The sequence below is a fragment of the Chiloscyllium punctatum genome, chromosome 45, assembly GCF_047496795.1.
Source record: "Chiloscyllium punctatum isolate Juve2018m chromosome 45, sChiPun1.3, whole genome shotgun sequence".
NCBI classification, from domain to species: domain Eukaryota; kingdom Metazoa; phylum Chordata; class Chondrichthyes; order Orectolobiformes; family Hemiscylliidae; genus Chiloscyllium; species Chiloscyllium punctatum.
The window spans coordinates 19,678,229-19,703,397 of NC_092783.1; the positions used below are offsets into that span (position 1 = coordinate 19,678,229).

The following is a 25,169-nucleotide window of genomic DNA, read 5'->3' on the forward strand; positions in this document are numbered from 1 at the left end:
GTCATCTCAGTTCCAGGGTATCTCTGCAGGGGTTCCTCAGGGAACTGTCTTATGCCCAACCCACCTTTAGTTGTTTCATTGTTCCTTGACATTCACTAGTGTTGCCATCACTGAAACTCCACTGTCAACATCCTAGGGGTTACCATTGATCAGAAACTCAACTGGACTCACCATATAAGCACTGTGGCTACAAGAGTAGATCACAGGTTAGGAATCTTACAGTAAGTAGCTCACCACTTGATTCCCCAAAGCCTGCCAACATCTACAAGGCATACATCAGGAGTGTGGCGGAATACTCCCCACTTGTCTGAATGGGTGTAGCTCCAATGACCCTCAAGAAGCTTGACACCATCCAGGACAAAGCAGCCCGCTTGATTGGCACTACATCCACAAGCATCCACTCCCTCCACCACCAATGCTCAGTAGCGCCATCCATAAGGTGCCCTGTCTAAGAAGTTGCAAGGGCAGCAGATACAAGGGAACACCTTCAGTTGCAAGTTCCTCTTCAAGCCACTCAACCATCCTGACTTGGAAATATATCACCACTCCTTAAGTGTCACTGGGCCAAAATCCTGGAGCTCTCTTTCTAACAGCGTTGTGGGTGACTCTACATCAAATCGACTGCTGTGGTTCATGAAGGCAGCTCTCCACTATCTTGGCAAGGGCAATTAAACATGGGCAATAAATTCTGGTCCAACTAGCAAAGAACACATCTCAATAACAAGTTTAAACCTTGCTCCATATGTATACACCTGATATCACTCAAAATCTCAGAGTCTCGTAGCCCATAACCATAACTGGATTATCTTAGCGGCAGTTGGAGTGGGAGGAGCGACAGTGAGGACCAGAGAACGGACAGGCAGGTCAATGTAAAATATATTAAAAACGTACCTCGTGTATAGGCAGAGCATACGCTGTGCAGGAGTGGACATGAGACTGTTGGGTAAGTGAGGCTTTATATATATGGACGGTTGCATTACCCGAAACACTACACGGGTAGTGCCTCCCATCCATCCTCCTCCTCTAATCAAAATAAACGGGTCTGTGCACCGGACTGGTAAGGTGACTAGTATTTTTGAGTTTCTCAGTCGTCTCATTGGGAATTTAGAACAGTGGGAATGGAGGTTAGGGCAGTTGAATGTTCCTCCTGCAATATGTGGGAGGTAAGGGGCACCACTAGTGTCCCTGCTGACTGTATCGTTTTGGGAAGTGCACCCAACCCCAGCTCCTCAAAAACCATGTTAGGGAACTGGAGCTGGAGCTGGTTAAACTTTGGATCATTCGGGAGGCAGAGGGGGTTATCGAGAGGAGTTCCAGGAAGGTAGTCACACCTCAGGTACAAGAAATAGGCAGATGGTTTAGAGTCAGAGGACACAAAGGGAACCAGCAGACAGTGCAGGGATCCCCTTCAATAACAAATATACCATTTTGGATACTTTTGGGGTTACGACTTATCAGGGGTAAGCCTGGGGTACAGGTCTCTAGTGCAGACTCTGTCTCTGCTGCTCAGAAGGGAAGGGGGGAGTGGAGCAGAGCATTAGTGATTGGGGACTCCATAGTTAGGGGTACAGATAGGAGGTTCTGTGGGAATGAGACAGACACACGGTTGGTGTGTTGCCTCCCAAGAGCCAGGGTTCATGATGTCTCAAATTGTATTTTCGGGATCCTTGAGGGGGAGGTGGAGCAGCCCCAAGTCGTGGTCACATGGGCACCAACAACATAGGTAGGAAGAATCTAAGGCAGAAATTCAGGGAGCAAGGATGGAACTTAGAGCTAGAATGGACAGAGTTGTTGTCTCTGGTTTGTTATCCGTGACATGTGCTAGTGAGGTGAGGAATAGGGAGAGAGAGGAGCTGAATACGTGGCGACAGGGATGGTGCAGGAGGGAGGGTTTTGGATGCCTGGATAATTGGGTCTCTTTCTGGGGAAGGTGGGACCTCTACAAACAGGATGGGCTTCACCTGAACCGGAGGGGTACCAATATCCTGGGGGGAATTTACTAATGCTCTTTGGGTGGGTTTAAACTAAAGCAGCTGGGGGATGGGAACCTCAGTTGTAATCCCAGTATACATGAGTTTGAGTGTAGTGAGGTCGGAAATACGATTTCAAGGTCACAAGAAGGCACTGGCAAGGAAGAAGTTGGTTTGAAGTATGTCTACTTCAACACCAGGAGCATGCGGAATAAGGTGGGTGAACTTGCAGCATGGATTGGTACCTGGGGTTTCGATATTGTGGCTATTTCAGCGACATGGGTAGAGCAGGGACAGAAATGGTTTTTATAGGTTCCGGGATTTAAATGTTTCAGTAAGAACAGAGAAAATGGAGGGGTAGGGGGTGGCGGTGAGGTGTCGCATTGTTAGTCAAGGACAGTATTACCCTGGCATAAAGGATGTTTGAAGATTTATCTACTGAGGTAGTATGGACTGAGGTTAGAAACAGGAGAGGAGAGGTCACTCTGTTGGGAGTTTTCCATAGGCCTTTGAATAGTTCCAGAGATGTAGAGGAAAGGATACCAAAGATGATTCTAGACAGGAGCGAGTGTGTCAGGGTAGTTGTCATGGAGATTTTAACTTTCCAAATATTGACTGGGAATACAATAAAGTTAAAAATCACACAACACCAGGCTATAGTCCAACAGGTTTAATTGGAAGCACACGAGCTTTCGGAGCGATGCTCCTTCATCAGGTGATAGTGTTGCTCTGAAGGCTCGTGTGCTTCCAATTAAACCTGTTGGACTATAACCTGGTGTTGTGTGATTTTTAACTTTGTACATCCCAGTCCAACACCGGCATCTCCAAATCGGGAATACTATAGCTCAAGTACTTTAGATGGGTTAGTTTTGCCCAATGTGTGCAGGAGGCATGTAGATAGGCCAACAAGGGGCAAGGCCACATTAGATTTGGAACTGGGTAATGAACCCGGCCACGTGTTAAATTTGGAGATAGGTGAGCACTTTGGTGATAGTGACCACAATTCGCTTATGTTTACTTTAGTGATGGAAAGGGATAGGAATATGCCGCAGGGCAAGAGTTATAGATGGGGGAAAGGCAATTATGATGCAATTAGGCAAGATGTAGGAATCATAGGATGGGAAAGGAAGCTGCATGGGATGGGCACAATTGAAATGTGGAGCATATTCAAGGAACAGCTATTGCAGATCCTTCATAAGTCTATTCCTGTCAGACAGGGAGGAAGCTGTAGAGCACGGGAGCCATGGTTTATGCAGGAAGTTAAATCTCTTGTCAAGAGGAAGAAGAAGGCTCCTTCTGATGTGATGGCTCAGTTAGGGCACTTGAGAGTTACAAGTTAGCCAGGAAAGACCTAAAGAGAGAGCTAAGAAGAACCAGGAGCAGATATGAGAAGTAATTTGCTGACAGGATCAAGGAAATCCCTAAGACTTCCTATAGGTACATCAGGAATAAAAGAATGACTAGAGCAAGATTAAGGCCAATCAAGGATAGTAGTGGGAAATTTTGTATGGAGTCAGAGGAGATAGAGGAAACACTAAATAAATATTTTTCATCAGTATTCACACTGGAAAAAAGACAATGTTGTCAAGGAAAATACTGAGGTACAGGCTACTAGACTAGATGGGAATGAGGTTCACGTGGAGGAGGTGTTAGCAATTCTGGAAAGTGTGGCCCCCTGGGCCAGATAGGAGTTATCCTAGAATTCTCTGGGAAGCTAGGGAGGAGATTGCTGAGCCTTTGGCTTTGATCTTTATGTTGTCATTGTCTACAGGAATAGTGCCAGAAGACTGGAAGATAGCAAATATTGTCCCCTTGTTCAAGAAGAGGAGTAGAGAGAATCCTGGTAATAATAGACCAGTGAGCCTTACTTCGGTTGTGGGTAAAGTGTTGGAAAGGATTATAAGAGATAGGATTTATAATCATCTAGAAAGGAATAAGTTGATTAGGGATAGTCAACACGATTTTGTGAAGGGTAGGTCGTGCCTCACAAACCTTTTTGAGTTCTTTGAGAAGGTAACCAAACAGCTGGATGAGGGTAAAGCGGTTGATGTGGTGTACATGGATTTTAGTAAGGTGTTTGATAAGGTTTCTCACAGTAGGCTATTGCACAAAATATGGAGGAATGGGATAGAGGGTGATTTAGCAGTTTGGATCAGAAATTGGCTAGCTAAAAGAAGATGGAGGGTGGTGGTTGATGGGAAATATTCATCTTGGAGATCAGTTACTAGTGGTGTACCGCAAGGATCTCTTTTGGGTCCACTGCTGTTTATCATTTTTATAAATGACCTGGATGAGGGTGTAGATGGATGGTTTAGTAAATTTGCGGATGATACTAAGGTTGGTAGAGTTGTGGATAGTGAAGAAAGATGTTGCAGGTTACAGAGGGACATAGATAAGCTGCAGAGCAGAGCTGAGAGGTGGCAAATGGAGTTGAATGTGGAAAAGTGTGAGGTGATTCACTTTGGAAGGAGAAACAGGAATGCAGAGTACTGGGTTAATGGTAAGAGTCTTGGTAGTGTAGATGAGCAGAGATCTCGGTGTCCATGTACATAGATCCCTGAAAGTTGCCACTAGGTTGATAGGGTTGTTAAGAAGGCATATGATGTGTTAGCTTTTATTACTGGAGGGATTGAGTTTTGGAGCCATGAGATCATGCTGTAGCTCTACAAAACTCTGGTGTGGCTGCACTTGGAGCATTGGGTACAGTTCTAGTTACCACATTATTGGAAGGACGTGGAAGCTTTGGAAAGGGTTCAGAGGAGATTTACTAGGATGTTGCCTGGTATGGAGGGAAGATCTTATGAGGAAAGGCTGAGGGACTTGAGGCTGTTTTCAATGGAGAGAAGGTTGAGAGGTGACTTAATTGAGACATACAAGATAATCAGAGGGTTAGATATGTCGGACAGTGAGAGTCTTTTGCTTGGATGGTGAGGGCTAGCAAGAGGGGACATAGTTTTAAATTGAAGGATGATAGATATTGGACAGATATAGGTCAGAGGTAGATTCTTTACTCAGAGAGTAGTCGGGGCATGGAACGCACTGCCTGCAACAGTAGTTGACTCACCAACTTTAACAGCATTTAAATAGTCATTGGATGAACATATGGATAAGAATGAAATAGTGTAGGATAGACGGGCTTCAGATTAGTTTCACAGGTCAACACAACATCGAGGGCCGAAAGTCCTGCACTGTGCTGTAACATTCTATGTTCTATGTTCTAACCGTCAGCTCAGTGCCTCAGCCAGAATCTGTTGACAAATGTGTTTGAGTTTCAGGGGCAGATTCGGCCATGAAAAATTTTGACTTATTGTAAAGCTTTAATTTAGATTGACACAAAATATAACCCCAAGAAAATATCTAGAATTCAGAGAATCTGGGTCATTGACTAGAAATGGGGTTGGGCTGCAGGAGGAGGAAGTGATTTACCCATTATTCCAGAAGGGAGTGGTTTATCCCATTACTTCCTGAGGGGGAGTGGTTTATCCTATTACTTCCTGAGGGGGAGTGGTTTATCCTATTACTTCCGGAGGGAAGTAATGGCTGAAGAAAAGTGAAAATATTAACTCTGCTTTCTCTCCACAGATGCTGCCAGACTTGTTGAGTTTCTCCAGCAGTTTCTATTTTTGTTTTACTCCAGGAGGGCAAATGAATGATTCCATTAGTGCAAGAGGGGGCAATAGTTGACCCCATTACTCAGGGTGGGTTGGAGGTGGTGAGAGTAGGCAGAGATCATGAAGGGGTAAAGGTATACTCTATCACTCTCGGAGGGATAATGGTTTATTCCATTATTTCAGGAGGGAGACTGGTTTATCCCATACTTCAGAAATGGGTGTGGTTTATCACATTACTTCAGGAAGTAGAGTGGTTTATCCCATTACCCAAGCAGAGGGAGTAAATTTTATTACATTACTCCATGAGAGTGGAGTGGTTTAGTTCAATACCTCAGTAGGGATGGACAATGATGGAGACAACTTTCTCCAGACAGTGGGTTATGTGTTTTGCTCAACTGGCAGCTAGATTCGCACAAGATTTGCTCCTGATATCTCACAACAAAGGCTGGTTGAAAGATAACACATTCTGTCGCTTGGTCAATTGTCACAATGATCAACGGTAACAATGTTTTTGTCAAACTCACATTGCGTGGTTGGAAGGGAATGCGTTCCTGGTCTTCATCCATTGCTGGGATAATCACTGTCATCTTCCTGGGACCTTTGAATCCAAGGACGTTCGTTTCCTGTGAATAATATAACCGTGTTAAACTGCACAAAAATATAAGAGCAACATATTGATCAGAAGGCAGTTATATTTAGCTAGGTTCCAGGTTTATCTGTGATTGGTAACTAGCTCACTGTCACTAATCCTGATCATAAACCTTGCCTCGCATCATCAGGTGACCACAGAGGACAGAGATTCAAAGTGGAGCCTCACATCTCCCTTAGAAGCTGTGACTAGCAATGGAATTGATGCATTCCCAATTCACAGGATGTCTTCAAACAAGCATCACCTTGAGAGAGACTTCATGACAGCCATTATTAGATATCAGAGAGCAATTTTCACTGACCTAGCAATCTGAGCCGGCTAATGTTGGTGACATGGATTCGAATCCCACTATGGTAGCTGGTGAAAATTGAATTCAATCAAAATTTGGAGTTAAAAATCATTAGTGTAATAGTAATCATCTAAACATTGTTGTTTGCTGTAAAAAAACTGATTTGGTTCAGAAATATAATTGAAGGAAGGAAACCTGCAGTCCTTTTCCTGGCTTTACCTCTATGTGACTCCAGACCGACAGCAATGTGGGCTATGAGGGGTGGGTAAGAAATGCCGGCCCAGCCAGTTACGCCCACATCCTGTGAATGAATAAAGAATAAAACGCTTTTATTCTCTGTAGTGACCTGTTTCTAAAATAAGCGTGTTGTTTCCAGGAAATGACACAGCCTTGGGCAGCATCTGTGTCATGAGGTCAAAGTTTGTGGGACGGACTGAATGGGTGAGGAAATGTTTCCTTTGCATCACTGAACTCGATGGGTTTTTAATGATGGTAGCTTCATAGTTGGCATTGTTGTAAAAGGTAATGGTTCTGAAAGGGTTAATGTTAACAACTGCTTTAAGCTCCATCCAATCTGACAAAATTATATTGGCTTGAGTGAGGATAAGGCAGAACATCTTCAGATCTCGTGGACTGCAGACCAAACTCCTCCTCATAGTCTTAGTCACAATGTCTAATGTAACTTGTATCCAATTGCTACCATGTAATAAACTGCAGCTTGTTCAAGCAAAAAGGCTCCTTTTTGCTAAGCCACATTAAAGATTGATCCTTTATCACTGTAAACCATTTAGGCTTTTACAGTCATGTGAAGAAGAGGATTAATGGCATTTCTTGCTAGAAATACGACATGATATCAGAGTGAACATCATCGCTTCAAGGCACCACAAGGTTACATTGGACCCAGGAGAGCAATTGCCAGAAGACCAATTGAGGTTTCAGCTCTAGGTTTGATCATTTTAAAACAACTCACATAGTTAGCAGTTGCAAGAGTTGAACAAACGACCAGTCAAGAAGAACTCATAGAAAGGCCAGCCTGTCAGAAACAGCATTGCTGGGTAAAACCTTTATTTCAGGACTGGCAAGAAGCAGGGTTGAGCAAGAAAGAGACGTATTGAAACCTGGCAGTTACAAATTCTACTGGGCAGCGAGCATCTAATGCAGCATTCCCTGTTCAAGGCTTGACAAGGAAGTGAAGGCGTTGGAGATCTGTGAGTAAACTTCACACCATTGCAAGCAGACATCCTGAGGTACCACCATCTTAGGGAAATCCATAACCATAAACACTCTTCAGGCAGAGGTCACAGGCCTGGAAACACTGCAAAACAGATTTAAGGTGAGAAGGAGGATCATTTAACAGTTAAAACAAAGAGTCCAACAGAAGTGCCTCCTTTTGTATCCCCTAGCATCATACGTGCTAGCTTTCAGCCAAGTCAATTTACTCCACTTGATACCAAAAAATGTTTGGAGACACTGGATATTGCAAAGACAATAGGCCCTGACAACATTCCGGTAATAGTATTGAAGACTTGGTTTCAGTACTTGCCACTCCCCTAACCAAGCTGTTCCAGTACAGTTATAACACTGGCATCTATCACACTGTGGATAATCACCCAGGTATGTCCTGTACATAAAAAACAGGACAAATCCAAATCGGCCAATTACTATCCCATCAGTCTACTCTTGATCATCATTAAAATGACGGAAGATGTCATCAATAGTGGTATCAGGCAGCACCTGCTCAGCAATAGTGAAGCCTAGTTTGGGTTCCACCAGGGTCACTCAGTTCCTGACCTCATTACAGCCTTGGCTCAAACATGGACAAAAGTGCTGAATTCCAGAGGGGAGGTGAGAATCACAGCCCTTGACATCAAGGCTGCATTCAACCAGGTGTGACATCAAGAAGCCCAAGTAAAACTGGAATCAGCAGGTATCAGGGGGCAAACTCTTTGGTGGTTGGATTTGTAACTGGCATGTAAGAAGAAGATTGTGGTTGCTGGAGGTCAGATGTCTCAGTTCTGCAGGAGTTCCTCAGAATAATGTCCTGTGCTCAACCATCTTCAGCTGCTTCATCAATGACCTTCCTTCCATCCTAAGGTCGGATGTGGGGATGTTTACTGAGGACCACACAATGTTCAGCATCACTCGTGACTCCACAGATACTGAAGCAGACCATGTGCAAATGCAGTAGGATCAGGACAATAGCCAAGCTTGGGCTGACAAGTAGGAGAAAGTGAGGACTGCAGATGCTGGAGAGTCAGAATCGAAAAGTGTGGAATGTCCTGATGAAGACCTTATGCCCGAAACATTGACTCTCCTCAGATGCTGCCTGACCTGCTGTGCTTTTCCAGTGCCACACCTTTTGACTTGGGGATGTCAAGTGACAAGAAACATTTATGCAACACAAAGGTCGGTCAAAGACCATCTCCAATAACACACAATCTAACCACCACCCCTTGACATCCAATAGCATTACCATTACTGAATCCCCCCACTATTAACACCCTGCTCAGGTTGGGGGGATGTTACCATTGACCAGAAACCCAACTGGACTCTCCATATAAATACAGTGGCTACAAGAGCAGGTCAGAGGTGAGAAATACTGTGGCAAGGACCTCACCTCCTGGCTCCCCAGAGTCTGTCTATCTACAATACACAAGTCAGGAGTTTGACGATATACCATCTATTTGCCTGGATAGGTGCAGCTCCAATAACACTCAAGAAGCTTGACAACATCCAAGACAAAGCAGCCCATTTGTTTGATAACTCACAAATACTTCTGAGGAAGTTCAATAAGCTTTTCACAATTTCTTCCATCTGAGAATAAATAAGTGCTCGAAAGAGCAAAATGTAATGTCCAGGGAATCTGTAGATAATTTCATCAATGAACCCTCCAGATCAGTGTAAAACTAATCGTCTGGAGCTATGAAATCAGACAGAAAAACTATTGCTATTTCAGTGAGCCTTTATCAAATTTATTGTTGCCGAAGAAGATCGGACTCTGAGGAAAGCTATTCATATTGTGCTGGAACTAAAGAGAAAGAAGAATCACGGACAAATCCTGAGATCTGAAGCATAGCCTTTTTAAAAGAGAGCAACAGATCAATCCACATAAACCCTCTAAAGATAAATGTCAAACCATCAAAGAATCAGTGTACATGCTGTGCAACAACAACAAAAAAATCCAACAGACTCAAGTTTGACAGAATTGCTTTATGTCACTGTGGATCTAATTAATTTTGGTTTCAGAGGCAAATGTCACTGTTTTATCAAATTGAATACCATGGCTGATGAAGCAGCAGTTACAGCTGACAGGAATAACGCGACATAGTCCAGCTGGTATCATCAGTTTCACCTTGAAGGTATGCTTCAAGTAACTCTGCGACAGAGTTTTATGGAATTTATGGCTGATTTACATTTCCCACTTTTGAGCCTGAATCTGTGTCTTGATCTTGACATCCTTGAGATGTGGCAGATGTTCAACCGGACCCAAGACACAACAAACAGATCAAGAAAACCCAAACTCTATTTGAAGAGAAACCAGTCAGGGAATAACAGCTCCAGGAACAAACACTTGTCATCCAACTGCTCACAGGGCAACAAGCTGAAGAGTTTAGTGGGTTTCTTAGACTCTCAGTTGAACCCAGGAAGGACTATTTAGGTTCCCTGCATAGGCAAAACAGAATTGTTTCATACTGTTAGCAGGAAGAAAATCTATGGTCTGTACAGGAGTATTGGAGATATTTTCCATTCCCATCTTCACTGCAAAAGCCCAACAAATTTTGTGGGCAGAGTCAACAACCGACAATGACTAAGTGCCACAATCCACTTGAGCTCATTGTTGAACCTTTATCTGAGGCACAGCACAGCATGTTGAACAAATAGTAATGACAGATTCAAGTCTGATACTAGGTCCTGAGAAGGCACAAGTTCAAGCAGAAGTTTTCATTCCTATATTCTCCTCAGAGGACTCCTCAGTCTGAGTAAGAAAGATCATGCCATGCAAGTAATGTGGCTGAGGTTGTTTCACTAATAATACAATCACAAAGATGAGTTAAAGTGTCCAAGTTAAGTAAAAAGTCGACATAATTTAACATATATTTATCAATTGGTTGATAATAAGAATTTGTTCACACAAAGGAAAATGTGGCGCAGACAACTCCATTGAAGGCACCTCTGAGCTAGGATCACTATTGTCCACAAATTCAGGACACTGCAAAAAATAATGTTCTTGTTTCTATAAAGTGACTACTTTTATGATGGAAATTAATAAAATTAAAGACTACATAGGTGGGATAATTAGACAACTTGGAGTTAATGGGGTAGACTTCCTCACAAAGGAAACTCAGAGATTAGGATCATGGAGAAAAGGCAATGGACTAGCTGCGAAGGTTAGCAAGAACAACACAGCACATCCAAGAGATAAGAAGTCCTCCAGCAGAGAGACAGTTTACAGACCAGGCAAGCTCAAGATCAGAAGCAAGGAATCCAGTCTTCAAGCCACAAACCTATCCATCTTCCAACACTGAAAAGAACACATCCTGAAAGAATTGAGAAACTTCAGGACAGGTTGAGTTAATGAAGTCAGGTACATGGTGGAAATGAGGTAATGGGAAATGTAAATATATTCAATGAAGTAGAGATGTTAACCATAGGGGGTAAAACATGGTGGGGGGTGTATGGATGTTGTACATGGTAATGGCTCTGAAAGGCTTGATGTTGGTAATTGTCTTAGGTAGGTGGGACTTGAAATTAAACTTTTTGGTGCTGAGGTAGGGACACTACCACTACACCACTAGATCCTTAGACCCATCAAATGAGAGAGTATCGATGACAGAATCTGTTGACCAACAAATATCAGTGTGGCTGGGTTTCAATTGCAGAGTTATGAATTGAAAGAAAATTCCACGAGCTGTCATGGTGTGATTTGAAGATAATTCTCCCAATTATTAACCTGGGCCTCCCAATTACCAGCCGTTCCCACTACACCACCACATCCCCCATATTTTCAGTTGTGTCTATTCCAATGTTGACTCCTGAGGAACCTGTAAAAAAATGACTGGTTGCCAGGGCATGTAACAGAAGAAAAATACTTCAAAGTCATACCACGTCTGCCTGAACCAACCAACCTCGCTCTTGAGTGAAGTAAAATATGGAGAAAGCATGTAGGCAGTGGACAGGATGTACTAGATTGTAGACAGGGGTAGCCAACCAGCAAGGATGCCTCGGAAGCTCTGGTAGACATTGTGGGGCCAGCTCCTGACCAAAGATAGGAGAACTCAGATCCATGTTACTTTAAAGAGGTCACTATTATATTTGGCTTTGCTATTGAAATGGCAGTTAACCTGTGAGGAGAATACGCACAGCAAATTTTACTATGTGTTTCCATTAGTCAATAACTGTGAAGTGGGCATAACCGATAAGAACATATACTGCTTCAGATAACTGCTTGTTTGATTTGCCACCTCGTTTTCTGTTCAGGTTGGTACCAGTGCCCGGGACCCTGCCAATTTGTCACTGAAACTTCGCTATTACTTTGACTTTCACACATATTTCTGCTTCTGATTTCTTAAACTCCAAAGAATGTTTAATTGATTTTAAAATGTTTGCAATATCCTGAGGTTATGAAAGCTGTTGTAGAAATTGCAAATAAGCAAAAGAATGATCCAAGCCTGAAGCTGATGATGATCTAAAAGAAAATGGAAGGCTGGAAATGATATTGTTTAAGATAATTAGTACCTGAAAGGGTTATCAGACACCATGCAATAAATTCTGCTCTTCAGGAAGGAAAGGACTGTTCTCTAGGAGGAGCTAACTAGTGTGCTGTTCCCATTCTGTGCCTGTTACCTGTTCAATGTGAGAATGTTTCAGCAGTATTAATGTGGAGTTATGCTTAAGTTGAGCCTGAGGTCTCATAAGAGACACTCAGGTATCCTCAGGCACAATATAACTAGTCATTTATTAATATGTAATAAACAATTCCAATTGACAAGATCAAGCCTTCTTCTGCCTAAGAGTTTAATTCAGATAAATGTGAGCTGCTGCATTTTGGAAAGGCAAATCAGAGCAGGACTTATACACTTAATGGTAAGGTCCTAGGGAGTGTTGCTGAACAAAGAGACCTTGAAGTGCAGGTTCATAGTTCCTTGAATGTAGAGCCGCAGGTAGACAGGTGAAGAAAGCATTTGGTACACTTGCCTTTATTGGTCAGTGCATTGAGTATAGGGAGTTGGGAGGTCATGTTATGGCTATAGAGGATATTGGTTAAGCCACTTTTAGAATATTGCATTCAGTTCTGGTCTCCCTACTATAGGAAGGATTTGGTTAAAATTGAAAGCGTTCAAAAAAGATTTACAAGGATGTTGCCAGGATTGGAGGGCTTGAGCTATGGGAAGAGGCTGAATAGGCTGGGGCTGTTTTCCTTGGAACGTTGGAGGCTGAGGGGTGACTTTATAGAGGTTTATGAAATCATAAAGGATGTGGATAGGGTAAATAGTCAAGGTCCTTTCACCCAGGGTAGGGAAATCCAAAACTAGAGGGCGTAGTTTTAAGGTGAGAGAAGAAAGATTTAAAAGGGACCCAAGGGGCAACTTTTTCATGCAAAGGGTGGCGCATGTATGGAATGAGCTGCCAGAGGAAATGTTAGAAGTTGGTACAGTTACGACATTTAAAAAGCATCTGGATGGGTATATGTATAGGAAGGTTTTAGAGAGATATGGACCAAATGTTGGCAAATTAATTTAAGATATTTGGTCAGCATGGACGAATTGGACCAAAAGGTTGGATTCCATGCTGTACATCTCTATGACTCTATGACATTAGGTATCAATAATGTAGATTGATACCAGGGAGGATTGGTCACAGTGAATCGTCCCATGGTGTCCCACATAGTATCAACCATTTATAATGATACTCAGCAGGTCCATCACCTCTATGGACAGAAACAGAGTTTATGTATCATGTTGATGCTCCTTTATCTTCCGGTTGTGAGGAAAGCTGATTGAGTTTTATTTCCTTCCACAGATACTGTCTGCCCTGTTGAATTTCTCCAGCTCTTTTGATCTTATTTCAAATACCCAGTATCCCCACCAGCTGCCAATTCCGGTTTTCTGAGGTAGATCCGCCCCTGCAGATACTCACGTAAGTGATGGCAGCAAGTTCCTGACGTATGTTTGAATGACCGTGCTTTCCTCTCTCAGGGTTGACTCCATTATCATATACTGTAAACTTAGTCCCCATCAGGTTAGACCTTTGAGAGTTCAAACAGACCAAAATGAAACTGGCGCACATCAACAGGCAAATGTTTATCCACATGGTCACAAAGAGGGCAAGAGAAAGACTTTGCACAGTGACTATATTAACAATGAGAGACAAGGATTCTCTGTCTCACCTTGTTCAGCACAATTTGTAATATCTCATGCATCATAATACATAGGACAAGATCTCGTTCCTGGAACAATTTGCCATTCACTGAACACTGGCACCCATGAACCTGAGCCATCAATAAAAGGACACTGTGCATTCAGACAGGCACTGACATTCCAACGTTACCCTGTTCCATTGAAGGACAAAGATGGATCATAACGGTGGAGAAGGGGAAGATAGCTAGAGGTGCTTCAATGAAGAGATATTCTCTTCCTGGATGACTGGCAGAGGAAGCCATGCCAGCAGACCTTGCCAGTCTGGTCATGGTTTGGAACCTGGATCAGTACCATCTCCAGGGAGTGGAGAAATGGCTATAAATACAGGAAGGTTCATAACCTTCCCTGCTGTGCCATACTCTGTTCTCTACCATCTTACACTCAAACTAGTTCTGCTTCTATACACATGTTCCACAAGGCTCATTTACTTCCACTCTCCCTATCACCTGCAGTTCCTTCCCTCACTTGCACTCATTGACTGTTCCCTGTAAGCCCTCTGTACTGCCTCCTCAGTCCCTTAGTACACTGTCTCATTTCTACCCCACCTGCACCAGTACTAACAGGGACGACACGGGTGGCTCAGTGGTTAGCACCGCTGCCTCATAGCTCCAGGGATGGGGGTTTGATTCCAGCCTCGGGTGACTGCCTGTGTGGGGTTTTCACATTCTCTCTGTATCTGCATGGGTTTCCTCTGGGTGCTCCGGTTTCCCCCCACAATCCAAAGATGTGCAGGCTAGGTGGATTGGCCATGGGAAATTGCCCATAGTGTTCAGCGATGTGCAGATTAGGTGGATTAGCCATGGAAAATGCAGCATAATGAGGATAGGGTAAAGGGGGTGGCTCTGGGTGGGATGCTCTTCAGAGGGTCCGTGTGGACTTGATGGGCTGAATGGCCTGCTTCCGCACTGTAGGGATTCTATGATTCTTTAAAAGCCATGTTGCACATTGTTGATCTCACTTATTGGCTTCTATTGCTCATTGCAAGAGAAGACAGCCTGTAAAGAGGCAGAGATAGCCTGGAGGGGTAGGGGTAATCCGTATCCTCACCCTCTATGAGGAGAAACCCCTGGCCCTTGCAATAGAGACATCCATGTTCCATCAATCAAGTAAGTCCCACACTTCATTCCATTGTAACGTTCACATTAACCCCCCTTTCACTTTCAATCCTTGCACACCACTTGTAACCACTGAACATGATGCCTTATCTCTCTTTCGTCTTGTACGTTCCACTTGCCAGTCTTAGACATCTACAGAAAGCACTCAGCTCCCTCAAATGCTATCTCCTTAAACTCTGGGGATGAGGGTATTGAGGCCTCAGAGGAAGCATTGCCATGGCTTCCTTCTGCACTAGCTCACATACTGACACCTCGGTGGGAACCATACATTTAGAAAGTGTGGCGACACAATCTGGTGAGCCCTTCACTGCCACATCTCTACAGCTGGCCAAGGTAGAAATGACCCTGGGTAGCTGGCACTGCCAGAGACTGGGCACCTGTACAGCGCCAGGCAGGAGAGGACCTGGTGGTGTCAGTAATCAGGGACAGGAACAGCAGGCAGGCATGTGGGGCAGAATGGCCCTCATAGCCCAGAGGCTGCAGCATGTTGGGTGACTGTCTCCATGGACAGTTTGGCAGCTGCCTGGAAGAGCCAGGCTCAGCACTCTCATGGTCTGCTAAAGAGGGGCACCCATCTGTCCTTCTATCGCCCCAACCACTGGTCCTCAGAACTGAAGGCAGGGCAACGTGGATAGGCGGTCAACCCAGTCTAGGTGCCCCTTCCTCACAAGGACATAGAGTGGTGCCAGGGGGCACCCGGGTGAAGGAGGAGCCACACACAAGCCCTTCAGCACTTTCCATTCAGGACAGTCTGCCTGACCCCCCTCCAATCCTTGGAAGTTCAAGCTGAATAGAATCAGTTTGCCTGTGGCAAGGAGCCCCTCGGCATGTTCTGCCTTATCTATGATGTGGAGGTGCTCGTGTTGGACTGGGGTGGACAAAGTTAAAAATCACACAACAAGCAACTGACAAAGGAGCAGCCCTCCAAAATCTAGTGCTTCCAAATAAACCTGTTGGACTATAGCCTGGTGTTGTATGATTTTTAACTCTGTCTTATCTAGAAAGGATATGGAGATGCTGGTGTTGGACTGGAATGTACAAAGTTAAAAATCACACAACACCAGGTTATAGTACAACAGGTTTAATTGGAAGCACTAGCTTTCTGAGTGCTGCTCCTTCATCAGGTGGTTGTGGAGTACAGACTTGTAAGACACAGTGACGATGGAGCAGTGCTCTGAAATCTAGTGCTTCCAAATAAACCTGTTGGACTATAATCTGGTGTTGTGTGAGTTTTAACTTCATACAGTCCCAACAAGCAGTTTCGAAACCCAAAGCCACTGAGGCCGCACAGAGGATCTGAATCAGGAAGACAAACCAAGAGCATCATCTCAATAAAGGACATCCGAGAGAGTAGGAGGCCAACCAAGCGCTATCTGAACAAGAGCTTCCAGACACAGGCCTGTTCCAAGCCGAGAGAACCGACGGCAAGAACCTCAGCAACTGGACGCACCTTAAACCTGTGTTTTCTCTAGTGATGAGATGAAACTCCCGAGACCCCAAAGTTTCCAACCTAGATAACAGGGAGGGAAGGCGGCTGGTGACGGTGCACAGACCTCAAGGGTAGGAAGCCTGTAGAAAGTGTCTGTGATTGAAACTGCTGTTTAGTGTTGAATAGTATTTTAACCTCTATTTAATTTGATAGTGTATTTAATTACCATCCTCTGTATAATTGTGTTAACTTCACTTTTTTTTTGCATTTGCCTTTATTTCTTGTATTATACTTACCTTTCTGGAGTTAATTAAGTGCAGAGATTCTTTTGCCCTGAAACAACTCTCTACTCCCTTCTTCATTTCACCTTCCCTGAATAAGTCCAGTGTCAGAACCAGGGATCTGAAGGTGATTCAAACCATCTAAAAATCAGCAAATTACCGATTGCAAACCAGAAACTCTACAGAGAGGAACCTCAATTATCCGAAAGACACGGGCGGGGGGTGGGGGGTGGGGGTTGCGGGGGGGGGGGGGTGGGGGGGGTTGTTGGGGTAGTTTGTTCGGATAATCGAATGTTCGGATAACACAATTTAGCCAAGCATCGGGACCTTGTGATCTTGTTCAGATAATCCGAAATTCGGATAATCGGTGTTTGGATAATCGAGGTTCCACTGTAGTACACAAAGATATAATTAGATTAGATTAGATTAGATTACTTACAGTGTGGAAACAGGCCCTTCGGCCCAACAAGTCCACACCGCCCCGCCGAAGCGCAACCCACCCATACCCCTACATCTACCCCTTACCTAACACTACAGGAAATTTAGTATGGCCAATTCACCTGACATAATGGGAGAGAGAGGAAGAAGAAAACTTACTGAGGGCAGTTAGGAACATGGAAAATATGAACAGGAGTAGTCCATTCAGTCCTTCAAGCCTGCTCCCCCAAACAATATAATCATGCCTGATCTTGTAACTCAGAACCCCATGTCCAGTTTTGCCCCATACATTCTCACCCCTAAGAGCTGAGTATTCTATGATTTGGCCTCAATGGCTTTCTATCACAGAGGATTCCACAGGCTCAACAGCCTCTGGGTGAAGACGTTTTGCCTCATCTCAGTTTGGTGACATGGGTGAGAAAGGCTTGAGCGTCACACTCAGTTCCTGGTGTTAACCTTCACTGCTTGTCAGTGTCTCTGTGAAGGCATTAAATGAATGTTCACGCCATCCAGCAATACCTCGTGATCCCAGAGGGTGCAGGGATGTGCGGAGGGCAGGCGGAGCAATGTCTACACAAGGCACTGGCTCATGGCGACACCTTTATCCCTCTGTCGTTCAGCATCTATAATGTTTGGCTCCTTCTGTGTGCAAAGGTGGAGCTGTCAGAGAGTTGGCCAGCAGTGGCAGTACCCAAGAGGTGAAACGCACAGAAAGACTCAATGGTGTAGCACAGCCTGGGGTCTGTGTGTTCTACATTGCATGGGCCTGGGGCCAATTTTTTTTCCCTTTAAAGATCCTGTGATCCTGTTTTCTGCAGCCCCCTACCTCACAGGCTGTGTCATGTCCACCCTCTCCCCCCGAGTGAGCTCACAGCCATTTCCTTCCCTATTGAGCATGTGCACTATCCAGCACGATGGCTGGTGACAGTGAATGCTCCTCAGGGAGGTGGTTCCAGCCTCAGCCTGAATGTACCACTGAGTTCCCGAGCATCCACATCCCCTTCCTAAGAGCTTGCCCTACAATCACCACAGCGTTCACACCTCCCCAAATCACCATCTAACCCTAGTCTATATGAGGCTGCTCCTGCTCATTCTTCCCAACCCCTGGCATAAGAGGTGACCATGCGAGCTGTTACTGTACGCTGCCTCTCCACCCCCCCTGCTATTTACAAATCAGGGTTCTCCTCCTGAATTACCCTTTACCTAGCCATTCTTTGCCGTATACCCCCTGCTGTCTCCCTTCACAACTACGTTGTGCCCTTGCCTGAAGCATGCAGCCTCCCACCAGCAAGCCAAGCCGCCTGGTTATGTGACTTCACTAATTGGCAGGAATGCTATAAGCTGATGGGAGCCGCCGATTGAATGAGCGCTATGACAATAAATGAGCAGCCTGGTCCACTCTGTGAATTGTGTGCCTTTATCTATGCACGATATGCTCTCACTGCAGCTTTTCAAAGATATTGGCTTGTGTACCCTGCAACGTGAGTCTGCACTTCTAGAGTGTGCTGCTAATGATTTGCAGAAGTGTTAAGATGGTGATGATGGGTTCCCAGCTGCCACATGTCGATGTCTTTGGAGGAAGAGCACATGTGGCTGGTGCCCATTGGTTGTGCTCTCTTTATAGTTTTGTTGTAGGCATCATGGAGTCAATTTGGACCTAGCAGTGGGCTGAATTAATCAGTTACCTGCTCTGCTTTCTATTTTGGGTTTCCCTAAGGTTGATGTTGCTTGGCAGATTTAGTAGGCTGGGAGACTGAATATTAATATCGCGGCAGCAGCGAGGTGTTTACTTGAGTGTTAACCCGCATCAATTGGCATCTCACCCACTGCCTACGGAGAATCTCACCATGCCACTCATGAGAAGCAGAAAAGATGATGGTCTTATCATTGAGATGGGCCTTGCTGGACTTTGTATCTGATTCTGCCACAAATCTCCCATAGCCCACATTGCTCAGACACCTATAAGATTCTTCCCATAGATTCCACAGCCTATCAGAAATCATGTGACCAAGGTGAAAAATTAGGTACAATGTGATACTAATTTGGCAATAAACAATTTGAGAAGCTCCTTTCCTACTCTCCTTTATTTTCTATAGAGCAATCCAGTCAGTCACACCCCCTTTCTCCACCCCTAGACCTCTGAAAGTCTACTTCTGTCAAGTGTCCATCCAAGTTCCCTTTGGAATCATTGACCATCCTCCATCCTTGGAGGCAGCAGTTCCAGCTCTTTACAATCTCTTATCTGAAAAATGGTTCTTCCTCAAATTCCCCTTGCATTTGTTGTGGCCCCAGATCTTGTATAATCAACTCATGGGATACGTTTCTCTTTATCCAACTTACCTAATCCTGCCTCTTCTACACTGCTATCACATCTCAGACCAGATCGTCCATCCCTTTTACACTTCCATTTATATTTTTAAACATTCATTTATGGGATATGGGCATCGCTGGCCGGGCCAGCATTTTTTGCTCATCTCTAGTTGCCTTTGAGAAGTTGGTGGTGAATTTCTACTGTCCATTGTGTGGCAGGCCCATACTGCTGTTAGCAAGGGAGGTCCAGGATTGTAAAGGGAATGTGTAGATATATCTGCTGCACTTATCTTAGATGGAAATAGACTTTGGAAGATTCTTTGTCAAAAGCGGCTTGGTGAATTTTTGCAGTGCATCTTGTAGGTAGTAGACACTGCTAGGACTGTGTGTTGGTGATGGAGGGAGTGGATGTGGTGCCAATCAAGCAGGCTGCTTTTTCCTGGGTGGTGTCAAGCTTCTTTAGTGTTGTTGGAGCTGCGCCCAATCCAGGCAAATGAGGATTATTTTACTCCTGACTTGTGCCTTGTAGATGGTTGACAGACTTTGAGGACACAGGAGGTCAGTTACTTGTAATTTAGGATTCTTAGCCTCTGAGCTACTTTTATAGCCACTGTACTTACATGGCTAGTCTAGTTCAGCTTCTGGTCAATGGTAACACCTGTTGATAGTGCATGTTCCAGTGCTAGTAACACCATTGAATATTAGGAAGTAATGGTAAGCTGCCCCATTGATAGAGATAGTCATTACCTTGCACTTTTTCAATAAAAATGATAGTTATAGTTGTGTACTCAAGCCTGGAGATTGTCCAGGTCTTGCTGCATTGGAACTATTTCAGATATGAGAGATATCATTAATGATGCTGAACGTTGTGCAACCAATAGCAAACATGCCACTTCAGACCGTAAGATGGAGGGAAGGTGAAGGAGTATCGAAACATTCTTTTTATTTGTTTTTAGATTCCCTACAGTGTGGAAACAGGCCCTTCAGCCCAACCAGTCCACACTGACCCTCCGAAGAGTACCCCATCCAGACCCAATTCCTGCTGACTAATGCACCTAACACTATGAACAATTTAACATGGCCAATTCATCTGACCTGCACATCTTTGGACTGTGGGAGGAAACCGGAGCACCCGGAGGAAACCCACGCAGACACGGGGAGAATGTGCAAACTCCACACAGAGAGTCACCCAAGGCTGGAATCAAACCTGAGACCCTGGTGCTGTGAGGCAGCGGTGTTAACCACTGAGCCACCGTGCCACCCAATTCCATTTTGTTTTAAATTCATAACGTTTGTGGCCTTTTCATTTCTCTTATTTAAACTTTAAGTTTGCACATATGTTTAAGTTTGTCCTAATATTTATATTTACTCAGTGAAGTCATTGTCCTGGATACTTTAGAAGCATCCCGCTTTCCTACCAGGTGATGTACTTTCCAGCACCAGGGACAGCTCCACCTGGGGGAGATGTAGATGCTGTTGCCACTCTATTAGGTTCTCATTTTTTTCTCTCTATTTTCTTTTTTTTCCGTATCAATCTGTTCAGAGATGTCACCACACACATATAGAGTTACTGAGGAGAGCTGAGGCATTGGTTCCTGATAATTATTTCCCTGGCTTTATGTTCAGGTGATATTTCCCACAAAAGAGAGAATGTCCCCTTGAAATCCAAGTGACAATAAGTCTCCTGTGAATTTCTCAATAGTTTCCTTTGAGACTCCTGATGATGGCAATGGGTTTCCATATGTATCCGTCACCCCAAGTGACCAAAGTACATTCCTAGCATAAAAAGACTTATAGATTAATAAGTATTCCTTTGGACTCAATGATAAGGACTCAATGTCCTATCACCACTGGCAAGGAAGAAAATAAAGATGATAATTGGACTATTGGAAATAAGTGTTCCAAAATATAATGACAATACTCTGTTCAAGATCTGAGATTCAGTGTATGGTTTACTCCTGTTCTTATATTTCAATCTTTCTGGTAATAGCTCTGTTTTAACTATTTCTTGAGCTATTGCCAATGACTATGATGATTGGTGTGTTTGGCACTGATGAGCTATAATAGAGAAAATAAGTCAAAATTTATAATCTCAAATGTCAACAAGCCAGCACATATTCTGAGGTGCGATGCCCTGCAGTGCTGCTGAACAGAATGGTTGAAGGAATCTCTTCAGACTGCCTCATGCAACATATAGAAGCTGACTGAGGGTGGATTTAAGGTGTGGAATATGTCATATACTTTCCTATTCACTTGATACAAGAGGCTGCAGCCCAGAAAGGAGACTGAACAGATGGGAAGTGGGTCTTTCAGCCAGTGGGCATCTTCACAATATGCACCAGGAAAGGCCTGGGGTTCCAGGTTCAAACTGAGCTGAGAGTACCACCCCTCACCACCCCCCACACCACCCCTCACCACCCCCCGCCCCATCCCCAAATCAGCAAGACAGGATCATTTGGGTTTGTAATTAGATTTGGGCTGGAGAATTTTAGTCAATGCTCCCACAGAGAAAGACTTCAATACATTGAGTCTGCCAGGATTTGTAAACCACATGCTTTAGTTAAAAATCAGCAAGTGTAGAAATTATTCTTGGGAGGTCGTGCAATGTAGACAGTATTGATCAAAAGCTCTCCATTCTCCATCAATCATCAGTTTTATCAACTCTTGTGTATAACAGGCAATTGATCACTACCTGCAGGGCTCGATGATCACATCGCAAATATTGTGGTCAGTTTTGGTCTTCTTATCTAAGGGAGAATGTAAATTCATTGGAAATGGTTTGGGGGAGGGTTACAAATTGATTCCTGGGTTTAATGGGTTCCTCAGTATTTGAGGATAGCTTGGACAGTTTGGACTTGTTTCCAAATTAGTTTAGAAGTGTGAGGGGTGACTCAACTGTAGTGTACAATATCCTGAATGGCCTTGGCAAGGTGGACATGGCAATGATTTTTCCTCTTGTGGGTGAGGAGATAGTGTTTTAAATCAGGAATTAGTCTTTTCAGACTGAGATGAGGAAAACACCTTTTTATCTTTCAGAGGGTTGTGTGGCTTTAGAAGTATTTCCCTCAGAAGGCAATGGAGGCAGGTTCATTTTTTAAGGCAGTGAAAGATTTTTGTTGGTCAGGGGAATCAAAGCTTACTGGGCCCAGATGGAAACATAGAATTTGAAACACAAATGGATCAGCTGTGATTTGAGAGAATGGTGGATCAGGCTCAAGGGGCAGAATGCTCAACACAAAACCCGATCTACATTCTGCAGTCCAGAGGCAATGCTGCACGAGTAGGTAGGCTGCAGAATACAACCACATGATGGTATCACATCAGATGGGGGTTGTGAATAGGGAGTAACAGTAGGGATAAGCAAATGGGAGTCAGCACAACCTGAGCTTTCCAATGAAGTTTTCTCCCCCTCGGGACAGGTCTGTTGGGTCAATTGAAATGAGGTAGTTGGATGTCTTGCTCCTTTTCCGCTTCCTCCCAGCCAACAAGAAAACCTGGGACAAGAGAGACAGATGTATTTAGACAGCAGTTAATATCCAGAGGAGATAATTGTGTAGCATCTGCATTGCCATTCCAAACAGACATCAGGTCAATCCAGACTGGCCTATACTACAGCACAGGGAACAGCATGTTTCCAATTGTGGGCAGATAGAAAATAAGCTCGAGGGTTGTATACTGTGATCAAATGAATAATCTCCGTTGTCATTATGTGTCTGTGTATTAATGTATGTGTATGTCTGTGTATTAATGTATGTGTATGTCTGTGTATTAATGTCATTTTATATATGAATGTGTTTGTGGCCATCCTGATAACCCGACTGACAGAGCTCCTAACTCCAGTGTGTAATTCTTACAGTTACTGACACTCCCCATTCTCTGATTACTTCAAAAAGTAACTCAGTGAAATAAAGGAACTTTCTACAGCTTTGTTTCTGCTGGGGTTTGAATGATAATAAACAGTGCCCACATTGCAATTCCGTGCCACACTAATATTGCTGGATGAAGAGAAACCCATTGATGTACATTGAATATTATCTGATAAATCACACACAATACCCCACTGTTCTCACAGGAGATATCTACTTGTACCCTTCCCTCATCCCTTTGTCAGCAATAACTAAGGATGGACTGACAACATGTGGAGCTCTGTGCTGACGCTGACAGTGTGTGGAGCTCCGTGCTGAGACCGACACTGTGTGGAGCTCTATGCTGAGACAACAGCATATGGAGCTCCGTGCTCAGACCGACAGTGTGTGGGACTCTGTGCTGAGATGCCAGCGTGTGGAGCTCCATGCTCAGACCAACAGTGTGTGGAGCTCAATGCTGAGACTGACAGCATGTGGAGCTCTGCATTCAGACCCACAGTGTGTGGAGCTCCATGCTCAGACCGACAGTGTATGGAGCTCCGTGCTCAGACTGACGGTGTGTGGAGCTCCGTGCTCAGACCGACGGTGTGTGGAGTTCTGTGCTCAGACCGACAGCATGTGGAGCTCCAAGCTCAGACGAACAGTGTGTGGAGCTCCACGCTGAGACTGACTGTGTTTGGAGCTGTATGCTGAATAGAGTGAGTAAGAGGTGTACAGTTAGGGTTAGTGGGAGGTATCCTTTTTCTAGGATGTGGGATTTTAAGATTGGGGGCATGTTTTTAAGGTGAGTGGAGAGAGATTTAAAAAGACAGTAGCAAATGTCTTACACAGAGGGAACTTCCAAAGGAAATAATGGATGTGGTCACGGTTACAACATTTAAAAAACATTTAGATAAGTACATAAGAAATGTGTGGAAGGATATGGACCAGCAGCAAGCAGGTGGAACTAGTTTTGATAGGGATTACAGTTGGCATGGACTGGTTGTACTGAAGAGTCTGTTCCTGTGTTGTATGACTCTATGACTCTAAGAGGGAGTACATAAATGTTGTGTATTGGAACTTTCAAGAGGTATTTGATAAGTTTAATGGGATGCTATCCTTTATTGTGAGAGGAATTGAACATTAAAGTAAGGATGTTATGAATCAGATATAGATGGTGTCTCAAATAATGTGTCTAATTTTGGTCTTCTTATTTAGAAGATAGAATCCCTACAGAGTGAAAACAGCCCTTTGGCCCAACAAGTCCACGCTGACTCTCTGAAGGGTAACCCACCCAGACCCATTCCCCTATATTTACTCTTGACTAATGCCCCTAACCTACACATCCCTGAACACTGTGGGCAATTCAGCATGGGCAATTCACCTAACCCACACATCATTGGACTGTGGGAGGAAACCCACACAGACACAGGGAGAATGTGCAAACTCCACTCAGACAGTGGCCCGAGGCTGAGATTGAACCTGGGTACCCAGTGCTGTGAGGCAACAGTGTTAACCACTGAGTTACTGTGCCACCCCATTTACAGAGAGATGTAAATGGAGGCATTTTGGAGGGAATTTTCCAGATTGCCTTCTTGATTGAGTGAAGTGTTTCTGGGGGACAGGAGCACAGGCTGGGCTTATCTCCACTGGGGGTTAGAAGAATGAGAGTTGGTTGATTGAAGCGCATAAGGTTGTGAATGGTGTTGACCAAGTGACAGGGATGAGAAGTCTTTTCTCTCTCAGTGAGATGTGTGATTTTGAAACATCAGAAATCGGCAGAGGTAGGGTCTTTGAACTTCTTTCAAACTGAG

The 25,169-nt window shown here is 44.2% G+C and overlaps 1 protein-coding gene across 1 annotated transcript in view; it reads right to left on the reverse strand.

Moving 5' to 3' along the window:
* LOC140467067 (uncharacterized) overlaps window positions 1–25,169 on the reverse strand; it is a 125,389-nt gene that overhangs the window by 5,270 nt on the left and 94,950 nt on the right. The window contains exons 10-12 of the mRNA XM_072563127.1: window positions 22,892–23,004; window positions 13,657–13,765; window positions 6,106–6,204 (exon numbers count right to left, since the gene is read on the reverse strand). Coding sequence (XP_072419228.1) covers window positions 6,106–6,204; window positions 13,657–13,765; window positions 22,892–23,004 — 321 coding nt within the window. The remainder of the gene's footprint in view (window positions 1–6,105; window positions 6,205–13,656; window positions 13,766–22,891; window positions 23,005–25,169) is intronic.